This window comes from Biomphalaria glabrata, chromosome 3, assembly GCF_947242115.1.
Source record: "Biomphalaria glabrata chromosome 3, xgBioGlab47.1, whole genome shotgun sequence".
NCBI lineage: Eukaryota > Metazoa > Mollusca > Gastropoda > Planorbidae > Biomphalaria > Biomphalaria glabrata.
Window position 1 is genome coordinate 22,142,938 of NC_074713.1, and position 18,130 is coordinate 22,161,067.

Below are 18,130 nucleotides of genomic sequence, written 5' to 3' on the forward strand. Positions count from 1 at the left end.
TTGTGTATGACATCTGCAATCTGTGACCCTTCCTTTATGCTCTCTCTCCATGTGGATCTGTCCAGTGCCACCTCTTCCCAGTTGCCAGTGTCGATTTTGAAGAGCTTCATGTCGCGTTTGCATACATCCGTATAACGTAAAAGTGGGTGACCAGCGGCTCTCCTGCCTTCTATTAGATCGCCATACAGGATGTCCTGTGGAAGTCGACCTACTGGCATTCTATGAACGTGGCCAAGCCAGCCAAGGCGTCTGCTGCTGATAACAGAGTGGATGTCCTGGCATCCTGCTCTTACTTAGCACTTCCTCATTGGTATTCTTATCTTGCCACCTTATTTTAAAGATCCGCCTTAGGCATCGGAGGTGGAAGACATTCAGCTTTTTTTCCTGCCATGAGTAGGTTGACCATGTTTCACTTCCGTACAGCAAGGTGCTCAACACACAGGTCCGGTAGACTAGGGCTTTAGTACTGCTATTCAGCAATATGTTGTCCCAGACTCTTTTCTGCAACCGTGACATGGTGGCCATTGCCTTGGCTATCCTGTTGTTTATGTCTTTATCCAGTAAAGTGTTGTTGGATATGATGGAGCCAAGGTAACAAAAGTGATCAACAATTTCTAGTGGTTGGCCATTAATGCTTACTTTGAGGTGTAGTGTTTGTGTTTTGGACAAGTATCTTAGTCTTGCTTTGACTGATGTTTAAACCGAACTTCTGGCAAGCAGCAGATAGTTTGTCAACCAGGGACTGTAGCTGAATATCAGAATCAGCCACAATAGCTGCATCATCAGCATACAGGAGTTCCCTGACGAGTAGCTTCCTAACTTGGTTTTTGCCCGCAGCCTTGATACATTAAATAGTTTTCCAGAGGATCTTTTATGGAGAAACACACCCTCATTTATGTCGTTGTACGCATAATGCAGTAGACAGGAGAAGAATATGCCAAACAGAGTAGGTGTGAGCACACATCCCTGCTTGACACCACTGCAAACCTCAAAAGGTGCTGATTGGGCTCCATTGAATTTGACAGTACATTTAGTTTCCTCGTGAAAACACTCAATTAACTTCAGTAGTTTGGGAGGGCAACCTATTTTCCTCAGGAGTTTGAAAAGGCCACTTCTGCTGACCATGTCAAAGGCTTTAGTCAGATCAACAAAAACAATGTAGAGGGGTCTGTCTCTCTCTCTCTGAATTTCTCCTGCAGTAGTCGTAGAGAAGATATGTCTATAGTGGATCTACCACTCCTGAATCCACACTGAGACTCTGGGTAGACTCTAGAAGCTATCACTTGCAGCCTGGATAGTGCCACTCTAGCAAAGATTTTGCCCACTATACTGAGGAGAGAGATACCCCTGTAGTTGTTGCAGTCACTCTGATCCCCTTTGTTCTTGTATATTGTAACAATAGTTGCTTCACGCATGTCCTGTGGGACATGACCTGTTTCCCAACAGCGGCAGAGGAGCAGGAGTGATTCGTTGACTTTCACTACTTCCACTGGGATACCATCACTCCCAGAAGATTTTCTATTTTTTATGCAGTTAATTGCTTTTTTGAGGTCACTAAGGCTCGGAAGCTCATCTAGGCATTCCAGTACTGGAAGATCTGGTAGAGAAGCCAGGGCGACATTGTCTACTGTATTCTGTGTGGCATAGACTTCGAGGTAGTGCTCTGTCCATCGTTCTAGCTGCTTGGTTTGATCTGTAATTTTTTCTCCTGATTTGGATAGAAGGGGGGCAGGCTTAGACACTGTTGGACCCAGGGCCGCTTTAATGCCATCAAATAGAGCTTTGCTATTTCCTGAGTGGAGACTGTCTTGGATTCTGTTGCAGGTATCCCTCCAAAAGTTGTTAGCACATTTTCTAGCCATTTGTTTCGCCTCTTTAATAGCACTTTTGAAGGCCTCCAAAGATTTTGGATTAGGCTTTGTCTTGTGAGCGAGGTGTGCAGATCGCTTTTTCTCGATGCAAGGTTCCATATGTGCTAGATTCGCCTCAAACCAGTCTACATTTTTTGTGTTTTTGAGGCCCAAAGGCGGTGATTGCCGAACAGTAGATTACGTCTCTTAATTTCTCCCATCTGCTAGAGATGTCTTCTTCATCACTTAACGAGGGGATTGAACTGTTCAGGAGCTCGCCAAAAAGTGCACACTTCTCTGGTTGACGTTAATTCGCCTAGTTCTTGGTTGAGTGGAAGTGTAAGCCTTCTTGAGAAGTAGTTTGATTTTGCTTAGCACTAGTGAATGGTCTGAGTTGCAGTCTGCACTATGGTATGAACGGGTGTGGATGACACTTTTCAGATCCATCCTTCGGGTGATGCAGAGGTCAAGCTGGTGCCACCTTTTTGAGCGTGGGTGCTGCCAAGAGACTTTATGGCGTTCCTTGCCAGAGAAGAATGTATTTGTTACACACAGTTCATGAGAGCTACAGAACTCGAGTAGCCTTTGGCCATTGTCATTGATTTTGCCAACACCATGAGGTCCCAAGCATTTTGGCCATGCATCATTTCCATCACCAACATGGGCATTAAAGTCTCCATTTATATAGAGGTGCTCGGATTTTGGAATACTTTTAATTACGTCCTCTAGAGCTTGAAAGAATCTGTCTTTGTCCTCTTCCGGTGCAGCAAGGGTTGGTGAGTAAGCACAGATTATATTAACTTTGCCTTGCGGTGATGCAAATTTCATGTGTGCTACTCTTTCATTGCCAATGGGAAACATCGCAAAGCAGGGGACGAGACTGTTTCTTATTGCGAAGCCGACGCCATGTATTCTAGGGCTTTGTTCTGGTTTTCCTTGCCAGTAGAATGTATAGTTGCTTTCTGTAAGAGATCCACTGTCTGCCAGTCTGGTTTCTTGCAGGCAGGCCACATGTTTAGTCTGCTGAGTTTTCTGTCGATAATAGCTGTTTGACGCATGTCAGTGACGAGTTCAGGGTCAGTATTGAAGCCAGGACACATTGTCCATATGTTCCAGTTTGCTAAACGCATTAATGTTGAGGGTTTTCTTTTGATTGTATTTGCAGGTGCGGGTGAGCAACTTGCTTTTTGATTTTGTCTTAGCACCAAGCACCCAGTGCGGCAAGCTGTGGCGGGATAGCACTTTATTGTCTGAGGGCTGCTCGGCTTAAGGCAGGCAGTAGCTATCCAGTGAGGATAAAAAGCCCCTCCTACTGTCAAGAGTGGTCCCTGGCGTTCCAGCTTACGCCAGTCAGCTAGGAACTTATCACCGGTAACTACCACTCTCTGTGTTTTTTCAAAGACATTACTGTCAGAGATGGAGTGAGGGAAAGCCTGGGCGGTAAATTTGAGAGTGCTGGGCTGCCCACACCTCTCTTCCATACTGACCAGGTCCAAAGGGATGGCGAGCCATTACAATTTGGGGACAGGTGGCTGCAGGAGTTTGCCAGAGAGCAGTAGTCTTACTACTGTCCCCCCCGCCTACAGGGCTCCAGTACCGGATTTTCTGTTAGGATTTACTCCCTTAGCCTTAGACCTTACAGGGACACACACACAAGGCAGTGCGGCTATTGACCTATGCCTGCCTCACATCTTGGGGCCAAACCTCCTCCAAGACCCTTGCAGTTTAGCCTAAGGCTTCGCAGCCTCAGTTTCCATCTGCCACCATGAGGAGGTACTGCATAGGACTTGCTGTGGAGAGGCTATGTACTGGCAAGAGAGACTTACAAAATTGCTCCCCTTTCACAAATGCTAGCCAGCGGTGGCAACAAGTCAAGCTACCACACTAGACACTTCACACAGTCATTGTCAATTTAGACCTAGATCTCAATAATAAGTCTAGAGACTAGAATCTATTATAAACTTCGGCTTCATCTTTAGCTATAAAAAGGGTGTACTTGATATTCCTGTAATTAATAAATTATTTTTTGCCGCAAATGAATTGATTAAACCACTAAATATTGACCCAAATCACTAATCAGATTCCCACTATAAACAGAAATTAAACACTCCACATGACTTTGAAAAAAATTCTAAACAACCCCATTCATAATATTGCATAGACTTTTGGCACTTTCAAGTGCAGATATTTGACTTCTACTTTACCCTCTTCAAATGCAGACTGACAAAATAGTTGTTAACTGCATCATTTTTTTGATAATCAAAGTTAATGATATCACATGACCAAAAAACAGGGATGTGCGTTTCAATCGCTATCACATGTTGAAGAGTTATACAAATTTTAATTAAACTTTTTAGTTTGTAACAAAAAAAAAATTAAACTAGAATTTTAACTAAAAATGTTTTTCTAGTTAAACGTTGCCCTTAATTTTTGTTAACTAAAAGTTTCTAACTTTTTTGTTAACTTTTGCCAATCACTAACTGTATTACAATTCATACTAGTGGTGCACCGGATAGTACTTTTTGATATCCGGCCGGGGCCGGATATGACCGGATAGTAAAATTTGATATTCGACCGGAGCCGGATACTCAAGTGTCTTGTTAATAGCTTGTGTTGCTGAACATTTTACGAAACTGTTAAATAACATATCTGTATTGGTTGGTTTTATTTTTTTTTTCCCTTTTATATACGTTATTGTTTTAAACTCTGTTACTGATTGATTTATTCAAGCTTAACAGTATTTCTAAAAATCTGTATAGCATGAGTGTGTCTGTGTGTATGTACGATGCCACCAACTGTAAAGGATGTGTGTAGGAAGGGCAATGTAAGTAATGTTAGTATATATTTAACTAGTTACTAATGTAAATCTCATAAGTAAAGTGCAATCTGCCTTGTATAGTGGTCGGATGTATGTGTTCATGAATTTCAGACCAACAACCTGGTCAGACATACCTAGTGAGCCTACACATGTTGTCCTAGTGTAGTGTGTATAGTTGTTTGTGTTAACCATCAAGCATTGTTTTTTCCTTGAGCATACGCACGCAATAGAGTTGGGTGTCAGTCAAAAAAGATAACATTGGCATGGTCAGTCAAGCATATAGATAAATTATACCCGTCCAATAGTTAGAGGTCAAGGGTTGTTGGTTTTTTTTTACACTCCAGCATATTGTTTCTTTGTTTGCTAGATCTAACTGCGGTACTATTATTGAATTTATTTTATGCGATTTTAAAATTTACTGTAAGGTTTTCCGTTATTTATTAAGTCAAAAGAATTAAACAATGAAATTAGCTTTCTAAAGGTTTTAATACAAGGCAAAAAAAACACACACACGCAAACATGCACATCTTTGTTTTATTTTATTGTGCAAAGAACGTACGTAAGATATATTAAATGCAAAAAACGTATGTTAGAAACATCTTTCTTAATTATTACTTATTAATTATTTTATTCGTGGTTTCATTAACTGTTACAAAACGGAACGATAATAAGCCTATGGATGTCAGGTGTGTAAAAGTCGTCCTAGCCTGATACACAGTGGCTAAGTACGCATCTTAAGTAAACAAAAATAGTAATAACAAGGAGTTAATTGACTGTCACAAATTATTAAGAATATTGTTATCAAATCAAGACACTTAACTGCAGGAGTAATATTCAAGTTAACGCGTTAGAAAAATTATTTCACCGTAATATTTATTGACAGTGTAATACCCTTTGTTAGCACGTTGTGTTTTTTTCATTCTGGCTTAAAAATGTCTATCAATAAATTGGGTGTCAAGGACCAAAAAAATAAAATAAAGAATATGGGGTGTTTAGCTCTCCATTTAAAGATAGCCCTGGTCGTGTCTTCTACAAAATAATTAGTTACTGGCTTACTGGGCTATATAATCTCCCGGTTTGTGTTCTGTGTAGCTAAAGGTCACTCGTTTAGGTGCATGTGATCTTTAGTCCAGCTTACTAATTGAGATTTATGTTCAAGTAACTCGGCACACTTGAAAAGGTGTGGCCTCTAGCCCAACCACGCGATTAAGATCTTTCTCCAAATAAGCAAACTCTTTGTCCGGATACCCGTGTAGATGTTTGGCTTGAAGTCTAGTCCACCCCCCCCCACCCAATTAGGATTAACTACTAAGTAAACAAACATAGTTCCCTCGTGTGACCTCTAGAGAGTGCTTACGTCCATCGTATCTGACTTGTGGTCACCTGTCAATCAATGAACTCAATGTGATGTACTAAACAAATAAAAGGGGGAGGGAGTTGTTCATCTGGAAATATACCTGGTTACCTTAGAGGTGTGGCTATGGTAGTCCAGCCCCCGTAATAAAGATTAACTACTAAATAAACAAACTCAGTTCCCTCGAAAGGTGTGACCTTTAGAGAGTGTCAATACGCAGACATGAAACCTACGTCCATCGTATTTAACTTGTGGTCACCTGCCTATAAAAAAAAACAACTCAATGTGATGGACTAAACATATAAAAGGGGTGGGAGTTGTTCATCTCTACCTCTGGAGATATACCCGCACAGCTAGACAGACGTCTGGTCAGCATGACATAGTCAAGGAATGTAGCATTTTAACATGTTAACTAACCTCCTCAAAGGTCAAGACAAATTGAAAAAAGTGTCAGCCATTGCTGCTCTGTATGTAAAGCGCATTTATGATGTTAAGTTTCATTTCTATTTATATTAAGTTATTAACACGCCTTGTCTTTATAATAAACGATGTTTGGTGCATATTCATATATAATGGCTCTATTTTTAAGCACATTATTTTGTTTTAATATAAACATTAATACATTCTACAACAGACATTAATGGAACGAGGTCCACTTTATGCATATTAAATAGGTGTATTTTTTACTATCCGGTTTACTATCCGGTAGTGATATCCGACCGGAGCCGAATAGCACAGGATAGTAAAAAATGCCGGATATTCGGCAGAAGCCGGAGCCGGAGCGACTATCCGGTGCACCCCTAATTCATACTACCCTATTTTCTGGATTCTAAGTTGCACCTAAATTTTAAGATTTAAAAAAAATTAATGGTGTGCTGGAAAACTTGATTTTATTGCATTATAGCATAAATCAATTCTTTTGTCATCAACATTGTAAAATCTATTCTAATTTATCTTTTTTTATTGCCTAAAGGCTGCAGAGTTTCTAAATACATTTCATTCCTAAGTCATACCATAACTGATTTATAAATAGAAAACTTGTGGCAATTTATTCAAAATGTGTTGGTTAATCATAGCCTAGTTCTGAACAAAAGAGATTTGTTGGTTTTGAACTGTTAGTTCTAAACAAAATAATTCTCTAGGAACAAATACTGCCAATGTACCTGCATTCTGTCCTTCTACAGTGCCAAAACGACAAGTCATTCATTCTCCAGCTGAGAACCAGGGAAGCCCCATTCACAACTAATGAACTTTTAGTTGGGTCAAAGTGATATTCAAACACTTTGCTTGGTGAGCTGGCAGTACCTACAACTACGTTTTGAAACTGATGAAAAAAAACAAAAATAAACGTTAATATGGGTAGTTGAAATATAATATTTGCACTATAAATAGAGTTTGAATATTTCTTTATTGAACTCTTCAGAATTGAAAAATTACCTGAGTAGGATCTTGTGCTGCTCCCATGGCAGATCGAGCAGTCTGCATTGCCAATGCAACATCAAGAAAACGAGGCAATCCACTGAGAATTTCATCCGAATCAATGACATTTCTTAAATCCTTCATATAATTCCAATAGACATTGCTTAAAGGTTCTTCAAGATTCTCTGCTGATTTGCGCTGAAGCATTTTCACTACCTAGAGACATCAACAAGATTACAAAGATTCAAACAAAGAGTAAATTACTGATTTAAAGTTTAAAAAGTTCCCATACAATCAGACTATTCAAACATTCTTTATCTGATCAATAATAATAGTTTGATATCTAAGCTAGATCTTTCAACTTGAATTGCATAAATATTAGTGGCAGAAACATTGATAAGTATGTTTATGTTCTATTTTTTAAAATAAATTACACACTTATGTGCACAAGACAAGAAAATAAGAAACCCACTAGGAGCTAAAGCCTGTAATTTACAAACTGAAAGGCAGACCACTGTCACCTCAAAACCAGTTAAGCTTCATGTTGATAGGACACAGTCTTAATGATACAACCCATCTAGGAGAAGGAAAACTTTGACTACAAACTTCCACTTTGTGGTGAAATCTCCTTGTGGGTATCAGGGTCTTGGAAATGACTAAGGGTAAAATAACCCACTGCCTTTTCCACAAACATTTATTTTAAGGTGAATAATAGTGGACACTCTCCTCAGCTGACCACCTTGTAAGAGTGATTAATTTGCCCTTAATAACTAATGAATGATAGATTTTAAAAAATGGAATATTTATTTTACCACGCCCCTATTCCAACCCACCCTGCCAGAAAAAAATCCTGGTTAAGTGAAAGTATAATCTACTCAGAATATATAAAATTCTAATGATGGGGCTATAGATACAGACTTAAAAGTGCGCAAAATGAACATGTTCCTGAACATCAATTTATTAATTTAACACTTTTAATAAAGATAAGCAGGAATACACACTGACATATTTCTGTTCAACAAAGATTGTCTAGACCAAATTAAACTTTAGAAGATAATATTTAAAAAATTATAATGATCATTTTTCCAGTGTGACCATTAAGCTAGTAATTTTGTTCCCACAAGGAAAAGAAATGACATCAGAAAATGAAATACTGCTAACCTGAGAACAAAATGCTGAGTGAGATCCTGGAGGTTCATGGTTATGGTTACCAGATATCTGCACTACCTGTGATGTGTTAGCATTGAGAACACACTGAAATTGACAGCCAGGAATACGACACTGCCAGTAAATGGTACCAACTTGTGTCATAGCAGGCATGAGGGGATAACCATGAAGTGTGAAGATATTTTCGTTGCTTGGTGATATGGCCAAACTTTGACTAGGAGTAGTCCCACACTGGGTAGCAGGTAAGAGGTTTTGAGTGGGAGCTGCAACATCAAGAACTGGCAGTTGTTCACATTTTGACATGGTTATGAGCAGATTCTCTTTCTGGTATTGTGGGGATAGTTGCTGTTGGTGTTGATAACATTGACCAGATGTGTATTGTAAAGTTTTATTGGGATCAGGAAACAACTGCCCATGGTCCATTGTAGCAAAAGCTGTAGATTGAAATGCACTAGCACTTGAATTAAGATTGTTGGTGTATGAGTTTGTGCTGGAAGAATAGCTGCTTTGATAGTCTGGAGAGAAAGTACTTTCTACAATAGACATGTCATTGGTACATTGACTATATAACAGGTGGTCCTGTTGTTGTTGCTGGTCTTCTGTGACAGAACTCATTCTGCCCCCTGCATTCTCACATTGATCCAAAAAGTAATCACTTTCAAAGTGACTTTCACTATTACTGCTGTTAGTGCTGCTCCCATTACTATCATTCATTTTACCAGATGTTTTGCTCCTAGACTCTTTGGGAAGCTTTGTTTTTGGTAATCTATGAGCAGATGGGTTCATTCTAGTCTTTGTGACAAGTTGATAGACCTGGGTGAGGCTTGGAATGAATTTAAATAATGTTTTGTTTCCAGACAGTTTATCTGTGATTCGCCTTCTTTCCTGCTCATATATTGTCTTAGGTAAAATTGTGACATCCATTATGGCTCGCAGTTTAACAACACTTAACATGGCTTGGGAAATGATCTGTTTGATGATAGATTTATGAGTGTGGTCCCACTGGTTTCGTGTAATGGCATTGGTTTCTTTATCAATGACACAACGAAATGGGCATCCTTCTTTATGGCAAGCCCACCCTATGCTAGCATCATTGACACTTTTTCTAACCAATAAATGGCCATCCAATATCCGCTTGTCTTCTTCAAGCTCCAACCAGGAAGGAAGATGGGCATTGAATGTAGCAAAACACTCCTCAAGGAGAGGATCACTGGGGAGCTCATCACTTGAGGAAACATCAGAGGAATCTGGAACACTATCATCCTCCTAAAGATAGCAAAAGTGTCTGGATTGGTCAAGTCATGTTTAGGATGGAAATAATCATCACTAACATTCTTATAATTAACATTTTTTAAACTGGATAGCAAAAATAAAATGAATACAAATAATTGTATATGTACCAGTATATAAATATACTGATGCTAAAAACTATTGTGATACCATCTAAAACTTTCTAGCTGAACATTACAAGCAAGTAGAAAAAAATCTTTGCAGCAGCTTATTAAAACCAGTATATATATAAAAAAAAAAAAAAAAGTTGAGTCCTGTTCAAAATCAATTAGCAGCATCATTGAATGTGAAAAAAATAAAATTCGTACTCTGTCTTCCTCTGACTCTTCTGACACTAAGTCCAAGTCCTCATCTAAGGATGTGCTCTGACTTACAGACTTGTTTTTCACTTTATACAGACTAGACTTTATACTTGTGTAGCTTGGCAGCCGCTTGAAAAGCTCTTCATCTTTTTCATCTCCTTTCAAGCGCTGAAGTTCTTCTTCATATATTATCTTAGGAGAGAGCTCACTGCCCTGGCACAATCTACAAATACAATAACATTATTTCAAATATATAGGTCAGGAAAGATGCAGATATAATTGTGTACAGTAGTACACTAAACACAAAAATTAAAATATTCCATTAAAAAAAAAAGTACCCTTTTCAGACTTTGTGATCTATAGAACAGATGATGTAAAGCTCATCTGTATTTTTGGGTGTCAACAATGATTAACTGCCTTCACTTTTCCTGACAAGAGTTGCGCCCACTCAGGGACATCCTAAATATCCAGAAATTCAAAATCCCAGTCTTCACTAAGGTTTGAACCTGGACCCCTCGTTTCGTAAGCCAAGTGCTTTACCAATGAACCCAAAATAAAATGTCCCATTACCTTTTCTTGATTCTCCTGATAAAGGTCCTTATTACTGGGCTGTACTTGTTGACAGGGTGATTGTGTTCACCACTAATACGCAGCAACTTTTTGGTCTGACTATCATAACTACAGCGAAAACTGCAATCGATATTCAGACATCTCCAATAGGTTACAAAATCACGTGTGTAGCTGATGCGCAGAACACAGCCATTGACCACAAGGGCACGCCCTCCTCTAGAAGTGGGTACAAATGTCAAGGTGTATGTTGATGGATCAGGCATTGTGATGACCAAGTTTTCTGTTGCAGGTTCATCTTGTTTCACTAACATCTAAACCAAATAATAATACAAATCTCTTAGGATTGAAAGCTGGGGACTAAGTACCTAGAGTATCTCTAGCAAAGCAAAATATATATCTATACAAAATAATAATAATAAAAAGTTATATATAACAAAAAGAACTGCACATAAATAGCAACATCACATCTCACAATAATGTAAGTTTTGTCTCCCCTTTTTCTATATCAAACAAAATTACCACCATTTAATTAATAATTGGTTAATTTTATTAATGATTCTTAATTTGTTAGGGACAATGGATAATTTTGTACCACACAGATAGAGTGAGTTGATATAAGCTGTGTACAAACTAACCTGAAGTTGTGAGTTATAATCTTGATCTGGAATGTCAGAATGTTTTCTAAGGTCTGGTGGGGATGTTGGCTGAAGTCCTTGAGTCCACACAGCTTTAACTGAAATCTAACCAGTTGAGCACAAATAAAAGTAACATATTATTAGGACAATAACAAACAAATAGTGTCACTTTAGTTTATATTCATACAAGATTTGATGAAGCTTTTGAGCAGACATTGTAAACAAACTTTAACTTACACAAAAATATCAAGAGAAGTCAATGGTATTTTAAAAACTAATAACTCTGCACCATGGACTTACTTTTCCTCTGTGAGTTGTGGGCTCACAGTACTGATTGATGATGTCATGGGTGTCATACAAACTGGGTGCAGCTATATCCATTGGGTTCATGTTAGTTGTACCAGATGCTTTATCTTCATCCTCATGCTCCATGGGATCATTGTCTTCCAAGCTTAAGTGCTGAGAGAAAGTACACTGAAAACATTAACATTATTATAGATTTACTTGAAATATTTGCTATTATACTATGATAGCCTAATATTACTTTTTTTATTATTTCAAACTGTACAATTTTTTTACTTTTTTTTCTTTGTATGGAACATATTTAAAAATTTAAAAATATATTTTAAAAATAATAGTTATAACACAAAAAAAACTTTAATATGCCAAACAACTGAGCATTTAAAAAGAAAGATAATTTACCAAATGTTAATTTGAACATACAAACTACATCAAGATTTGTTAAACAATCACAATAAGTAATTGTATTTCAAGATTTAATAATCTCTAATGGAAGAAAAGTGTCTGTTTGGTAGTATGTCAATCTTATTCAGAAACTTCTATTCCAACCATTGCAATTGATTAGCTCTTAGCTATTTTTATAGAATCACCACTGCTAGGTCTTATGTTACAAAATAAACAAGTATTTTGATAACACAATATCATTCATTTTGGATCTACTAAAGGATCATCACATATAGCCTTAATGTTGGCTTTATGACTGCTATGAAGACTTGGAATTGTTTATGCGAGTACCTGAGATGAACTCCTATTGAAAAATCAGAGCAGGAAGGACTAGTCCTCCTGTAGTGCTCTGGCAAGAAACTTAGCCGTTCGGCGTAGTGCCTCGTAGCTACCATACAAGTCGAGTGACTGTTCAGACACGTCCCCCCTTAGCTCGCAGAGCTGGGGACACTCGTACAAGACGTGCGACACTGTTTCGACGTTCTCTCCACAGTGACGGCATTGGGAGTCAAAGTTCGTGCGGAACCGGGCAAAGTATGCTCCAATAGGACAGTGTTCCGTTCTGCACTGCGCAATAATTGACTGCTCTGACCTCCTCAGTCGCCACCATGGATCGTCACTATCTGAGTGACGCATGTGCTGCCAGACACCACGTGCTCTGTCGGATTCCTCCCAGGACTTTAACCACTTCTCATGAATGAGTGCTCGGATTTGTGCCGTTGCTTGTAAGTACTTGCTTGGTGCTTCGAGGTGTGTGACTGCCAAAGCACCCTCCCTTGCGAGGGCGTCTGCCGTTTCATTGCCCCTCACGCCGCAATGTGAAGGCGACTACTGCATGAAAACAACAGCTCCAATAGCTCGGTGGATGTTATCTGCGGTGCCGATTGCCTCTTCTATTACGGGCGACCCTCCCCCGCCGCCACCCATAGCTTGGAGACTGGAGCGAGAGTCAGTGACTAGTACCACAGTAGTGGCACCAGTTTCGCATTGGGTCATTCGGGCCCTAATGGCCTCGAACGCCTGAGTTATTCCTGTTAACTCGGCGTCCATGGAGCTACGCAGCATGGACCAGAGAGCCGGTCTGGTTCTGTCCGGTCAGGGTAGACTATAAGGGCCCCATACCCTGATCTATCGGGGTCCCTCAATACCGACCCATCGGTATAGCAGAAAATGGCATCTGATGGGTAGGATTTTATGGTTATTGATGCCAAATTTTGGAGAATGGCAGGTGTTAGTCGCCTCTTGGTGGCTCCCTCTTGCCCTATTAGGGACAGGTTTATTTGTGGGGCCGGCAATCTCCTCCACGGAGGGCATGTACTAATCCTTCTAATAGGGATTCTATCAGTGGAGAGCCCAGCTGATTTAGACAAATTGGCCGCAATGTGGAGGAACGATGGCATTTTAATGCGGTTTTTCTCTCTCCACTGTCGCACTAATATTGAGGTGGGTAGCCTAGCGTCACCCCTTTTGTAGGGCTCATGGGCCGTAAGTACTGCCCTCTCCCTCCTAAGATGTAAGGGGGCCACGTTTGTTAAGATTTCAGCAGCGTTTGTTGGGCTTGTCCGAAAGGTGCCACAAATGAACCGTAGGGCCTGTGCTTGCACTTGGTCGAGTGATTCGAGGGCAATTTTACTAGCGTATACTTGTACTGTATAGCTGTACTCAATTTGTGATCTGACTGCCCCTAAGTACAATGTGAGTAGCATGTCAGCTTTGGCACCCCACTTTGTGCTGGCCAGCTTTCTTAGTAACGCTAACTTCTCTGAGGCTTTTTTTTCAACTTCCTGGACATACTGGAGCATTGCCAGTTTTCTATCCAGGGTCACCCCTAGATATTTTGGCGTGTTTTCACGTTGGAGTGGCAGCCCACCGAGTTGAAGCTCGAATGGAGCCTTAAGAATGTCGAGCCCTAGGCTGAACAGGGACCAGGTCGTTTTGGCAATGTTTATCAAAATCTGCCATTTGTCGCAATACTAGGAGATGGTATGGAGGTCTGCTTGTAATGCCGCCTGAATTTGGTCGGCTTTTTTCCCACTTGACCAGAGGACAATGTCATCCACATAAAGCAGTTTTTTGGACCGTAGTGAGCTGGGCAAATCATTAAGAAAGGCCATGAAAAGTGTACAATACAGGGCGGAGCCCTGCGGCAGGCCATTAAGTTGCTGTTTTGGCTTGCTAAGGGAGTGCTGGTATTTTGTACGTGTGCTCCTCCCAGGATTGTATCCAATTGTATATCTTGCCCCGCACACCCATGGCTCTTAGCTTAAGATAGAGGCCTTGCTTCCATACACGGTCGTAAGCCTGTTTTAGGTCTATGAACACTGCATATGTGCTTTCGGACCTCTGGAACCCGTCGGCCACCTCCTGTGTGAATGTTGTGACCTGGTCGATCAGGCTCAAGCCTGCCCTAAAGCCGGCCTGCTCTGGCGCCAGGATACCGGCACTCTCAAAGGACCAAACTAGCCGCTGGTTAACCATTTGCTCAGCAATTTTGCCAAGCATTGAGGTCAGTGAAATGGGTCTGTAGGACTCCACATTAGTCGCGTCTTTTTACTTCTTAAGGACTGGCACAATGATAGCACTCTTCCAGGCCCCGGGCAGTCTGGACTCTGCCCAGGTTCGATTCATAAACTCCAGGAGTTTACCTTTTGCAATGCCCCCAAGGTGTTTTACCATCTCAGGGGTAACCTTGTCTGGCCCCGGAGCTTTTTGGTTTTTGCACTTAGCTATTGCTCTGTCCAGCTCAGCCTGACAGAAGGGCGCGTTGCACGTTTCTTGGCTTTCAGGCTCATCTGGCTCCCTCTCGAGTCTTTAACATTCTTTGTTGAGGGCTTTGGACATGGCTGTCTTCTTTTCGGGCTTGCTGATTTTAGCAAAATGTCGGCTCAACAAGCCGGCCATTTTGGTTACCATTGAGACCAGCCCACTGGGTGACAATAGAGGGGCAGCCGTTCACGCTGTGTCTTTGGCCTCTAGGTTTTGCAGAAGACGCCTGTCTTTCGAGGAGTCCCGAAGATCCATCCCGGCGCAGGCATAGTTCCAATGGTCCGACCGGACGCATCGGGCCAGTTCACTCGTGGCTCTACAGAGCCGATTGTACTCCCGACGGATTTCAGGGGTACCCTTCCATTCAGCAAGCCTCCGGGCTCGCTTACGCCTCAGGACCAGCTTGTTCAAATCCTGAGACCAAACGCATTTCTGCCTTACACACCCAACATAGCTGCTGTTAATTCGCTGTAGATGGTATCAACATCCCTCTCCTCCACCGCTAAATTCATTAGGGCAGTGTCGACTGCTGCCTCGTATGCTGGCCAGTTCGCCTTGGTGTAACTCCACTTCTGCGGAATTTTTGGGGTTACACCACTGGCCTCAGAGGGCAATTGTGACCAAAATGGGCCTATGGTCGCTCCCAATGTCATCCAGGACTTGGAACTGTGTGTGAGATTCTAAATTGGCTGTAATTAGAGTGAGGTCAGGTCTAGATTGGCTGCCATTACCAGTATGGTATAAAGTTGGGGGAGTATGTATATTTTGCAGACAGAACAAATTAGAGTTATTAAGGAGATCATGTATTTTATGTCCCGACGAATCGATTGAATCATAGCCCCACTGTTGAGACTTTAAGCGTTAAACGAGTACCAGTTTCATTGACCTGGTAAAGTTGTTAAATAAAATAATATATAATTATTACGGTACCTAAATCCCTGTTGTCTCTATATGAACCTGCATCACATTCAATTGAGAAACAAAGAAATCGCTCTTGGTAAGACATTCACGCTAAATAAGAGTTCTATGAAAATTGTTTTACGACCAAAAATGATTAAAATATCATATAAAACTTACTGTAGTTCCAATGATTAAAATATCATATAAAACTTACTGTAATATCTTTTGGTGAGATATCTTGTGTTGATTCCATACTACTCCTTGATCCTAAACTTGATTCAGAATTTCCTTTCAAATGGCTAGGAAGGTAAAAATTATTGACTCCACCAGACTGATTCCCTTGTAGTCCTGAGCTTGCACTTAACTCCTCTTCAACAGCTTGCCTAAGAAAAATGTTGATTTCACAGCTTTTTAAAACCTATTTCTTATTGTCTTTTTCATTTCTTACACACAAAATCAATGCTTATAAATACTAATTATTTGCTAAAAAAAAAACTTGTTGTAGTAGTATAACAAAGAACTCTCTCATCTTCCATACCTTTAAAATAGCAAGCCAACCAAAAGAAAAAGATACAGTACCCATACTTGAGTTTTGTGTGTATTTCTTCTTCTTGACCAAACAAAACAAGCCTTACACTATTACAAGAGTTCAACTTATTGTCCCTCATAACCAGTGAATTCAAGCACACTGCACATGTGACAGAGCTATTGTCAGCATTCTATACTTGTTTTCTTCACCATGTTGCCCACTGTGTAGCTTATTCACCATTTAGTGAACACAACAAACTTTTTGCTAGGGATCCCCATCAATGAGCTGGGCTCAAGGGCTCAAACAAAATATCATGGTATAGAATTATGAAGCATTGTAGACTGAAAAAAAGGGGACTTTTTTTCAAATTTTAAAAAATTTATCATTTTCTTTTTAGCTCCTTCAGTAGTCTTATAAAAAAAACAAAAAAAAAAACAATTCCAACAAACACACATGCCCTACAAGGACTTAATATATTTATATATATTAATAAATGAAAAAGCCATTTCATCATGTTTTTATTGTAGTTCATAAATTAAAGTTTTTTTTTATATATTTCAATAAAAATGCAAAAAATTTAAAGGGAAACGCCGATGGTTTTTCAAATTTGAGTTATTGACATATTTAAATTCTGCGTAAAAAGTTGTAACAGTAAACATTTTACCATTTTTAATTTAAATGCTTAGAAACATTTATATTTAATAAATCAGTCAGTAAATTCTTGACATCTCAAAAAAAACAGGGTTCTATGAGATTTTGTTTTAAACCATGCCAAACGTCACTTTCCTCAACAATACTCAAAGAGAAACTAGATTTGACCAATCGTATCGCTTCATTCTTACAGTAGCTGTTAGGCTTAGTGACGGCCTAGTCCAGAGCTATGATACAGTTATAAAATTATATATATAAATATATATATACATGTATAGATAGATCTAAAAGCATTAGGATAATCAACTCGAGAAAAAGAGTAACATTTTCATCTAAGCCTCTACCTGTCCCAAGAAGTTAATAGATCGTGTGTCTGACTGATTCGAACAAGCTGGTCAGTGTAAGGCTAGTCGAGACTACGTGTAGTCGGCCATGACAAGACAACCAAGTGATAGTGTTTGTTGTATGTTGAGTGGTCTGGCAAGAAAATACACACTGCCGTGGTTAGTCAAGCATGTAAATCTACTTTTAATACGCAAGATCCTAGATCTAACTGCATAGATGAAGATATATTTCTTTTACGAGAATGTAAACTTTGCTGTATGGTCTCCTGTTATACAATAAGTCAATAGATTAAAACGCATTTGTGACGTCACATAGAAACACTGTGAAAGTCTGACTGTTTTGGATGCGCAGGAAAATTACGTCGGAGAAACATCAATTACTAAGTTATTATTGCAAATATAAAAAAAAGAATCACATATTCATTATCTGTACATCAAAACACATATTATATCAAAAATTGTCAAAACCATCGGAGTTTCCCTTTAAGCTTTTTTTTTTGGTGAAAAGTTGTGTTATAAGCTGGATATAGTACAGATGCACAAGTAAAAAGCTGTACTTATAGAATTCTTATAATATTACCTGAATTTAAGTAATTATAAAGATATGAAACTGTTTCTTACTGGTTTATATTTTACTAATAAATACTTTTTTTTGTAATAATTTTTCTTGAGGGAATTTTATTGCTAGGTTGTTACAATTTAACATTTTTTTTAAATAATAATTTTAAACAAAAATTGCCCACATGGGCATTTTCATAAGAATGGGGACTTGCTTTCTGGCAAATGGCAGG

At 39.5% G+C, this 18,130-nt stretch overlaps 1 protein-coding gene across 3 annotated transcripts in view; it reads right to left on the bottom strand.

The window, feature by feature from the left end:
* The window catches only part of LOC106056845 (uncharacterized), a 38,983-nt gene that overhangs the window by 4,768 nt on the left and 16,085 nt on the right, over positions 1-18,130 (bottom strand). For 2 of the 3 annotated variants that reach the window (XM_013213718.2, XM_013213719.2), the window contains exons 9-16: positions 16,030-16,198; positions 11,706-11,879; positions 11,406-11,510; positions 10,771-11,081; positions 10,207-10,423; positions 8,603-9,874; positions 7,460-7,657; positions 7,186-7,346 (exon numbers count right to left, since the gene is read on the bottom strand). In XM_013213718.2, the coding sequence (XP_013069172.2) occupies positions 7,186-7,346; positions 7,460-7,657; positions 8,603-9,874; positions 10,207-10,423; positions 10,771-11,081; positions 11,406-11,510; positions 11,706-11,879; positions 16,030-16,198 (2,607 nt within the window). The remainder of the gene's footprint in view (positions 1-7,185; positions 7,347-7,459; positions 7,658-8,602; positions 9,875-10,206; positions 10,424-10,770; positions 11,082-11,405; positions 11,511-11,705; positions 11,880-16,029; positions 16,199-18,130) is intronic. The other variant, XM_013213721.2, reaches the window with a different exon arrangement.